The sequence below is a fragment of the Antrostomus carolinensis genome, unplaced genomic scaffold (genome assembly GCF_000700745.2).
Source record: "Antrostomus carolinensis isolate BGI_N321 unplaced genomic scaffold, ASM70074v2 scaffold24528, whole genome shotgun sequence".
NCBI lineage: Eukaryota > Metazoa > Chordata > Aves > Caprimulgiformes > Caprimulgidae > Antrostomus > Antrostomus carolinensis.
Window position 1 is genome coordinate 30,997 of NW_010335359.1, and position 10,669 is coordinate 41,665.

The 10,669-nt window shown below is 42.2% G+C and overlaps 1 protein-coding gene across 1 annotated transcript in view; it reads right to left on the minus strand.

The window, feature by feature from the left end:
• PLEKHH1 (pleckstrin homology, MyTH4 and FERM domain containing H1) overlaps positions 1 to 8,746 on the minus strand; it is a gene marked incomplete at its 3' end in the record, with an annotated part of 35,710 nt that extends 26,964 nt beyond the window's left edge. The window contains exons 1-3 of the mRNA XM_010174524.2: positions 8,579 to 8,746; positions 3,073 to 3,135; positions 1 to 13 (exon numbers count right to left, since the gene is read on the minus strand). The exon at positions 1 to 13 is cut by the window's left edge and continues 137 nt beyond it. Of these exons, the coding sequence (XP_010172826.2) occupies positions 1 to 13; positions 3,073 to 3,135; positions 8,579 to 8,719 (217 nt within the window). The remainder of the gene's footprint in view (positions 14 to 3,072; positions 3,136 to 8,578) is intronic.
• Between the last annotated feature and the right edge of the window lie 1,923 nt (positions 8,747 to 10,669).

Below are 10,669 nucleotides of genomic sequence, written 5' to 3' on the forward strand. Positions count from 1 at the left end.
CCATAACTCTGACCTGTAATGACAATCAGAGGGAGATAAAAAACCAAAACAATATAAACGAAGGACCTGCTTGTGTAGTAGTAAGACTCAAACTGAGAGTGTGGGTTTCATATTTTTGAAGCTGGGAAAGGAAATTAAAAAAACCCCAACCTTCAAGTTACACTTAGTTTATACCCACATATCTGAAAGAAATGTTGCCCATTTATTTGTAATGCTGAAGCAGTAACAGATGTAAACTGAACCATGAACAGATAAACACAGTGTGGATTGTGAAATATTTGCACGCTGTTGGTCAAAGAGACCATTTGGGCACTACATTCTACACAGACACATGGACAAGGCACACCACACTTTCTTACTTCGCAATACCATGGTCAGCTTTTTACCCCATTCACTACCAAGGTATACACCACAAAACCCTGGCCATTTGCTTCAGATCAAGATTTCTATAGGGAAATGTACTACAGAGTTCCTTCCTCTTCCCATCCCCAGGGAAGACAATGTTTTGGTAACTTCTGACTTTCTGACAAGTATTTTCTCCAGAGCTGCTAAGGAGTTACCACGTTATGTATTTCAGAAGCTTTGCCTACCTTTGAGCTCCTCACAGTGTCAACACTTGTTCATCTCAGCAGGAGAAGCACCAATGTAATGCTCCTTCACTACAGACAAAGTTTCAATGCACTAAAATCTAGTTGCTGCTGAAGCCTTTCAGGTTTTTAGCAAATTTTAAAAACTTCTTTGCTTTCTTCAAAACTTATGTCTCTCAATATGCCAGTCGGTTTTATTATTACCTCACGCTACTGCAACGGATTGTAAGACTTCATTTCTAAAGCTGAATGGAATTCCACCAATTTAACTCAAACCTGCTAATTGCAGCATTTGATGATGGGAAAATACCTGGTTCCAACACATCCCAGAGAGACTAAATCTGCAAAGAAACCGACTCCAGATACCATTAATTTTGGATGAGTTTGGAACCAGGAAGGTAGAATGCAGGCAATGATCTGAGCACTTCACAGTCTGTGCAAGAGAGTTATTCACGCTCTGCTGAGCAGCCTGCACTTCATACTTGCAGAAGCTGTGTTTTGTCCTCCTGTCTGCCTGCATTAGGCAGAGAAGCAAACTGCCTCTTCCTCATACTGAATCAGTAAGGTAGGCGCCCAACATCCGAGCCAGAAAACTAAGCCTGCTGAGTCGGATGTGTTTTCATTAGAGTTTAGGGTGATTATAGTAAAAAGAAATGGCCCCTCCTTTCTGTCTGATGCCCAAATGCTGACTCCGTACTAAAGGCTCAGAGCGAGGATTGCAAACATGTGATTTCCTTAATTGAGGTTGGCAGCTACAGGGAGCCCACTGAATTAACAAATCCAACCCCTCTCAGACTCCTGGGGAGAAAGATAACACAGGATTTTACACTTGATGTGGAACCCTCTCATTTGTCAGTTGCTTCTCATTCATGGTGAATATACTTGCTAGTGGAAAGGAATGGTCTTACCCCTTACTCCGTCACTTCTTCAGGCTGTCAGGCAGCAATGAAGTATTTCTGTAGGAACACATCTCTGGACGTAGATAAGGCTGCTGGAAAGGCAGACCCTACAACCTTGAGGGTTGCTAGTCTTTAGGACCTGCCAACACATGGCTGCAGAACTGCTGATGGCTGGTAAGTGAAGGTAACCCTCATTTCTGCTGGTGGCAGGTGAGTGAAGGCAACTTTAATTTCTCGTACACCTTACCAGCCAAGTTCTCCCTTTCTCATCCATTCTCTGACACAGATTTGACTTGCTCTCCATCTGCTTCCTTGCTGTCATTGCATCTTACCATACCATGGACACTCTACTGCTGTCACTGAGGTATCTGATAGTATGAAACCTCCTTCACTGGCCTGTGGCAATAACTCTATATCCTGTTGGTGCAGACACAGTGACAACGTTATCTTTGCCTGTTTTGGTTGGGTGTGGACTTATTGATACCACTCTCAAGATTAACTCTTGCTCTTGGTTGGCAAAATGCTGACCTAGCATAGAAGCAAACAGCATAGCATCTTTCCTATATTTAAGCTGGTCAGAAAAAAATCTTGACATCAATATCAAACTGGCATAGAATAGTACATTCTGCAGGTAGAATATTTTACCAGGTGCTTCAAGTTCTTGATTCCTTGGCAATACCTTTCCCAGTGCTTATAACACTGCCTATTCAGTCCTTCACTGCTGAAGTCCTCTTAGACAGCCATTCCTGGCCATCTTACACAGCTCTTAGTTCTGTGCTTTAATCTCTGACTCAATGCTCAGTCCTGCAGCTGTTGTCCAGGTGGAGGGAGATGGTTCACTTTAACCCTTCCCTTCAGCAGTGGTCTTCAGCAATGCAGAAGCTCAGACGACCTGCCCCTTCCTGGCTCTTCTGTTTTCATAATACTGTACAACAGTCTCCTTCCCAAAGGTCCATTATTCTTTATAGCTTGCTCACAAGCTGAAATGTCACTCTCTCTCCCCTTCTCCATTATTCAAGAAGCACAGAAAGACTAGCTTAGACAATATGCCTAATTTTAGATGGTTACAGTGATATGCAATGAATCCAGCTCTTACTGCTTTTCTCCATGGGCTCCTGAGCCAGAGCAGTAATTACTAAAAAGAAAGTCCAAAACAAGTGATAGGTTTTGCAGACACACCCTTACTTCTTTTGCAGAACTTTCTCTACTTGTAGACAAGTCCTTACGAGTACTCTTAAGTATTTGTTTTCTGAGGACCTGCCAGGCAGCTCTATCTCTGCATGTTAATCCTGAGGTACAACATCACCTTCCTTTTCCATAACCGAGCATGATGATCATGGATGAGGGTGCAAAAGCTGTGAAGCTGAGGTGCTGGTTTTCACTTATGGTTGGACCTATTTTGGTGCCTGTTTTTAGCTCAGGCTCAAAGACTGGGAAGTACACCAGAAAACCATTCACCACTATAAATCAATGTTTCCCTAGCAGAGCACAGCACTGCAAAGTGCTGTCTGTATGCTAGACTGGATGGAATTTAGAGTAAGTTCCTGCCTGGCTTCTACCAGAGCAACCATAAGAGAATCTCTTACCTGTTTCTCTGCATCCTCAGCTCTTTGCTCTGCTTCTATCACTCTCTGTTCCAATTCCTGCATCTTCAGAGCCAAAAGAGAAGGAGGGGAGAGGGGAAAAGAAAGAAAATAAATTAACATCACCTGAAAATTCCCCTGTTTTACTCGGGATTCTTCCATTTCCTCTGCAGGTCTACAGATCTTTGGCATCTTTTGGGTTAACTGGACAGCTTTGATCAGAGGGGGAAAAAAAAAAAAAAAAAAGCCTTTGACCTTTTCCACTTTTCTGTCCTACTTTGAATTTACCGGAACTGTTTTCTCATTAGTGAGCTTCATCATTCATTACACGGGTCAGAGGAATAGTCCCAAAGTCTTGACCCCGTCTCTACAATTTACACACCATGGGCTGTCCCTGCAAAAAGCCTGTCTGCAGCATGCCATTCCTTCCCGTTTTTATTCCAGCTAGGATTCATTCACAGTGGTAAATAAAAATGAATGCACCTTGGAAAGCTCACAGCAGGTTCTCTATGATGCCACATTATAACCAATTAATACTTTGCTTTGGTTTCGAAAGCATCACAGGCTCATAACTGACAAGATTAACAAAGATTTTAATTTTCCTATGCTCCTTTTCATTTTAAAGAGCTTTGCAAACTGACAATTCTGTGATTCTTTATCTGAGCATTGCTGCTATTGAAGTCAAAGGACACTGAGTAGAATTTTACTCTACGTGTATATATAAATCACTTGATTCTCAGTGAGACGCAGATGTACCTGGGATTCCTCTAAAAACTTACCAGTAGAACCCAACCTTTCCCCCTGCTTCCCATAGCAACTTAGGATCTCATTCAGTGCTTGCAAGGTTATCTTCCACCACCTGCCCTGCTTTGATGGGTCTCAGATTTAAGCCCAGTAGTATGAAGTCAGTGACACTAAGTTTAATTCACTAAGCTGCAAAATTTGAGGAATGCTTCACAGTTTCCAGCATTTACTTGTGTTTTACTAATGAAGGAATGACACAGAAGCAGCTTCAGAAGATTAAAAGAAACATGCTTCAAGAAGAAAACAAACTATAAGGGGAACTGGGCTCCTTTTCTCTCCAATGCATTTCATGATTCTTGATAAAGCACTGGGGCCAAGTACTCAGGTTAGTCACTATGAGGATCAAACCATTACTTCTGAAAATGGGACTTATTCCTCTTGGGTTGATCACCCATAATGGAGATGTCAGCATTAGCATTCCCATGTTTCCATTTCCCTTCCTTCAGATGGCAACAAGACAACTCTCCTTTTCATACATACACATTGACCATAAGAGCAGACTGACACCTATTGACAATCATACCAGAAAGGTACATGTATGTAGACACCTCAATGGTGATATAACTAAAAAACCACGCCATAACAAATTCAAACCATGAAGATCAGAAAGTGCCACATTTAGTGTGATACCTCTCAGGTTTGCTTTTTCATTGGAGCAATCAAGGACATCACAGTCCAATATGGAGATTAATATCCAAACCAAGGACATTTCTTTGGCAGAGGAACAGATAAATGCCACAGAAGACTGCACAGCCAGCCAAGGCTCCTCCGGCTGAAGATCCAGCCTCTGAGTCTTGGCAGAGACTGAGCTCAAGGCAACCTAACACTGACAGCAGGGTTTGGGTTATGACCTGAGTCTGTCCATTAAGAACAGTGATCTACCCATGTATTTGTCTATTAGTCTCTGGATAGTCATCACCAGACAGGTAACAGCAAAATATATTGGTGATAGAGAGAGGATAACTGGAGACATAATACACCTTATGAAACAAAGACTGTTTATGACAGTAACTTCAGAGTCACTGCTCTGCTAGTTTTCTCATTAATTCACAAGGTCTACATCCACAGCACAGATGAATCTCTGTGCCTTCTCCCAAAGGCTATGCTCTTAGATCCTCCACAAGGCAGGCAATCTCCCTGAAAGATTCAGGTTATTTTAAGAAAATAACACTTTTCTGACTGAAAAAGTATTTGTTGTCCCAGCCTCAGGACAGTTCACTTTGCATTGCTAGCAGCCCTGGTTCCTGATCAGAACAGAGAATGTACGTTGGGACTGTTCCTGATCACAACAGAGTTATGAAACTTCTTGTGCAAGCAGGGTGACCTGGCTAAGTTCCAGTCAAATCAATTACTTTTTTCACCCTAATACCTTTTGTAGCCTTAAATGAACTTGTACTTTTCTTAACTTCCTGTATTACATTGTTGGGTTGTCCTGCTATGAACTATTAAATAACTGCTGTGTTTCCCATGTACACAAAATGATTACTTCACCCATCCCTAGTGTCAGCTGTCTCACTGGGGTGCATTCAGATTTAATACATCCATGCTTATAAGGCTCTTTCAAATCCCCCAATGAATTAATAATAATGCTTGGTATTTACATGGGTCCTTTCATTCAAAATGCTTTATAATTTGACAAATGCTAAGTAACTTGACCCAGGTCACATAAAAAACTTAGTGACCAAGGCAAATTCAAGTAACTCTTCTCCCAAAAGTTAGCCCAGACAGCTTGTATGGAGAGAAACAGGCTCAGTTGTCCAGCCATGCTTGCATGAGACAAAAGAGGCTTTTTCCAAATGTTCATTATTTATTGAAGTACAACAGAAGCAGGTTAAAAGTTACCCAGATGGCCCTTCTAAAAGCTGCAAAAGATCCTCCTATCAACCATTCACACAGGCTTTCCCTCTCCTGATGACTCAAAACAGGATAAATAAAATTGAGTGAAAAAAAGTTCCTGCATGTCTCAGCCTCATTTTCCTCCAGTTGTTCTCTTCCAGAGCTCACTCCTAACCAGGTCATCTTGCTGCCAAGGCAACTGCTGCTACGTCATTCACCAAAAGAGGAGAATCCCTTTGTGTGTGCATGAGAAAGTCAGGAGTGGAAACAACTGCATGTTTCCAAAAAGACCAGACCCCTGCTAATGTCTACAACAAGGCAGGACACAGGGGTCTCGTGCCTTGCAGGGGTCCAGCAAGACAGTGGAGCTTTGTCTTGGAGGCCAGGGGCTGGGGTCCCTCTGCTGCACCAACCCACAGCCAGGCTCTGTGCAGCTTAGGCAGCGCTGCTCCCTAGTTGAGACCAGGCTACCAGCGTGGAAGCTCACACCATGTGAACTGGGGCACTGGCAGTTAAACCCTTCAGTTTTAAATTCTTCATGTTCTGAACTGAGATCTAGATTTTTAAAATCCGCTTAGATTGAATAATCTGAAGTATTTGAACTGTTAGCACACATTGTACTACCCATGCCAGGCATGAGTAGTTGGGGTTTGGGTTTTTTTTGTTTGTTTGGGTTTTTCTGTGAGTTAAACTAGTAAAATCTGCCTTAAAAATGTGGGGGGTCAGGTTTCCAAGCTCTTCAATTGGTAGCTTCCAGATCCCTGAGACAACCTAGCTAGTGAGCAAGTATTACACCACTGTTAACATTGTTCTTCACTTTCACTGGCAAAACCACTTTTAAAATAAATAAATAATTTTCCTGTTGCTGCAAACCATATCAGATCTCAGTGGTGATGTTCACTACAGGTTGGCAACACAGCTTCAAACTGTTCCCACTTCACATTTTTCAAGATCTTCTCCCCCAACCCCCCAAAAAAACCTTTCTAAAAATGCAGTACTCTTTCAAATAAGCCTGAATCTCTTTAATTCTCACAGATAGAATGGTAAGGAAAAAAAAAGAAAATTACAGTTGATCTAAAATATATGATAAAAATCCCTGGAGTTGTCTTCACTATGCATAAAGCATGGGCCTCCTTTGGTTCTGCATTGCTGCCCATCTGAGGGGGAGAAGGATGCAGCGTGGCCAGGAGCCCCTGTGGAGTTGCTGTGACTGCTGGGGAGCCCTGTGGTGGCTGAGGAGGAGGGAAGGAGGGTCTCTCTGCAAGTCACTGTGGAGCGGTTGGGAGCCTGAGGCACAGGACACTTCCCAACAGCAGTGCTCAGCACCAGCATTGTGTGCTGAGAGCTTTGGTGCCTGGAGTCCACCTGTGTCAGGAGAGCCTGCTGGACCTGCCCCACAGTCCCTGAGGCTCTCCCCTTCCCACATGACATTCTGAGTAGGGAACTGCAGACCTGCTAGCTCTTTGACCCTTCAAGTAAGCCTACAATGGCACCATACAAGTAGTTACAGAGTAACCTGATCACTGAACCAAGCTGCTCCTTAATCTTAACAAAGGGAACATCGCTTTGGGATTAATGGCAGTCAGGCCCCTCCCTTGAGGAGCCCCCTGCAGCAGATGACAATTTAATTCCCTGCCGTGGTGTGGCCCACAAACCTCCCTCAAGATAGTCAAAAGTTCTTTGGCAAATCTGTTCCCCAAAAAGAAAGTTTGATAAGTGGGTTTCTTTGTTTTGTGTGGAGGTAGTCAGGAAGTTTCTTAAAGCAGGAATTAATAAAGCCCAAGGCCACAGATTCTATAATGCAGCAAGAAGAGTATTGCACATGAGTGCTGACTGTGTTTACCAGACCTGTGCCACATCTATACGTGCTCTTTAATGCGCCTTTATCTAAAGGGATCTTCTGACCACTTTCAATGTTTTCCAAGGTAAGTAGTCACTAAGGTCCATCTCAGAAACTACTTTGAAAAGATTAAGAGGGCACCCAGAATTGCACCATTTCTTAAAATATATGGAGTAGAATGTCTCATGCAATAACGACTGTAATTATGTAAGCCACATTTTGAAACAAAGAAGGAACCCCACAGCAGCCTACAAACTTGGATTTTATGCAAATTAGAGGTTAGTGAAAAGGCTTTAATTCAAATTGAAAAAGAACTCAATTTAAGGTAAAGAAAAACACCACCAGAGATCCACATCATGATGGAAACAAACAAAAAAATAAAAGAAAAAAAACCAGCACTAAAAACTTTGCCAGTCCTCTCCCCTAGAACTGCAAAGAAGTTTATTTAGAGTTTATTTGGTGCACTTAAGAGATTAGTAAGAGATGTCTCTAAAACCACAGATCCCATGCAAGCTTCTAACATCCAGATCTCGAAGTATCTCAGTCCTGCTCTTCAGTATCCCCAGAATGTTTTGGCTGGACAGACCATGTTATTCTAACATGCATACGGCAGTACATGTACCCTTGTCCAGTTTTTAGCTTTACGACACAATTTGCACTCCCCTAAACTTTTCTATTGCCGGTCACATCCTGATCCTGCTGTTCTTATCCAAAATATCCATCTTTACTTTGCAGCTGCCTCAGTCACTTTAGACATCCAGAATCTTGCTGGTACAGTGTTTTCCAGTGGAGTCTCAATGCCTGGTGAGTTTCCAGTAAGTAAGGCCAAGTTCTTATTTACAGTAATGCCACTTTACACCACTCTGGCAGGTACATCTCTATCTCGAATGATAAGCAGAGTGCAATGACACGGTAATCAAGGAACAGACCCTCACTGCAAGTAACGGTTTTATTGGATAGCTCAGCATTTAGAGATTTTTTGCTTTCATGCCATAACTCAGCGCAAAATAGAAGCCATCACTGCCTCACCTTCTCAGCTAACAGCTCTCGGATCTTGCTTGCCTGCAAGCGAAATTTGAAGAGCTGGGACTCCAACGCAAGGCATCGCTTTTGCCAGTCCATACAGCTGCCATTCTCCACGGTGACTTCTGCCATTGTTAAGTTAATCATCCATCTGGGACATCGTCTGAGGTGCTCTAAAAATCCTACAGAAGACAGGGAGGGGAAAAAAAAAAAACAAAGTATTTTAGACAGGCAAATTTTTCACCCCTTGCGCCTAGTCTTCCCTGGTCCATCTTACAGGACTGGTAACAAAGGCCATTTCTTCTGCAAGCAGATGATGAAATGGTACCATTCCAAGTTACTGATATCGCCCTCTGGTAGAGGTCACTCTTTTAATGGATAACAGATAAATATTCAAATAAACATTTGCCTTTAGAGTGAGTAAATAATTTACTAATGCATCATACTGTATATTCCACAAGCAGCCTTACTGCCATCCTTACCGCTTTGCTCAGCATCTACCTGTAGACCAGGAGTATTTTTTACTCATGCTTCCTTTGTACCAGTATGGTTGTAAACTCTCAAGTCACTAAAACCTCTTAAACAGTTCACACATCCATTATTAACTTAGGGCACCAGTGCCTTATCGCATATAGACTGTGTTAAGTGGATGTGATGTAGGAAGCAACAATCCAATCCCTTACTACTTGACAGAGTCAGTCCACAATAAGAGTCAAAGAGTAGCTGTACCACAGTATCTAAACAATCCCTCTGTTAAAACATAAAGAGATCCCAGCCAGGAATAAGCAAGTGCTGAAGACAAAACATGCAGGTGTACTGGAGTTCTTGTAGATATCAAGAGATAAACACATCTCCACAAAGTGGAAAAAGCTGTGGGTTTTGAAGTTGTTTTATTTTCTTACTGGGTAACTGTTTAGACATTTCAGACACTTTGTACTCATTGTAAAAGATACATAAAATGTAGGTAATAAGTGTCCTTAATCAAATTCAGGCATTTGTGAATACTCACAAAAAGGTTTATAATATCAACTCAGTGTGTCAGTCCAGCAGCTAGCTGTATTGCCCTACAATGTCAAATGTTTCCAAAGCCAGATGAAGTTATTACTTCATCAGCTTCATCAAAACCCTGAAATCCATACTTATTAAAGGAACTTCTCACTGGCTCACAGGCAAACTCAGTGCCTTCCTGAACCAGGATCAAAGTAACAGACCAAGACTCAGGAGAGAGGAGTGAAGTCACTTGGCCTCATTGCCTTGACCTCTACCTTTGCAACATCAGAAAGCTAAAGATGTCCCTCCAGTTGTACTCACTCACCAAGACACCTGGCTCATACTGTGCACATAAGAGACCCAAGATTGAAGTTACCCTAAGTATACATAATAGTGTAAGTATACATAACACAGCAAGCCACTCTATTCAGCTATATCCCTGCTGTTCTGAGTTAAGGAAGGCACATTTTATAGTCCTTAGCTACAAACATTACCCATGAGTTATTTTATATTTGGGCTGCTTTGTTCAGTACTAGAAAGTTTTCCAGGCAGTGAGTTGCCTGCTTTTCTAGTGATCTGTGAGATACTATTCCAGGTCTGAAGGTAGATTTAAGTTAAACAAGGAAAAGGCACACTCACGTCCAGTACTGCATCACTGCAAACACACTGTAATAGGAAGGAAGACGTCTTCTACAAGCAGCACACCTCCAGCTTTACAGAAATAGAGAGGCCATCCTTTTCCACAGGGCAGCCCAGCACACTGAGCTCATCTCCAGCCCTAGCTCCTTGCCAGGCATTTAACCAGGTTACCTTTGGCACACTTCACAACATCACAGGCTGTCCCTCTAGGGACAGAGCTATCAGTCCTTCTCAAGCCCAAACCCTGCACTAAGTCATGGAAGGATCTTACAACACCAGAGAGTTCGTTTACAGCTAACTCTGTTTTGGACACAGTAATTCAGCTCTCAAATGAAATTCTGTTCTCTTTCATATAGGTATAAAGAGATTTTAGTGTTTATTCATAGAGTTTAAGTCCAAAGAGGACATATGAATGAATGGGATAAACTCACAAAGTAAAATTAATCTGATTTACCACACAGCTTATGC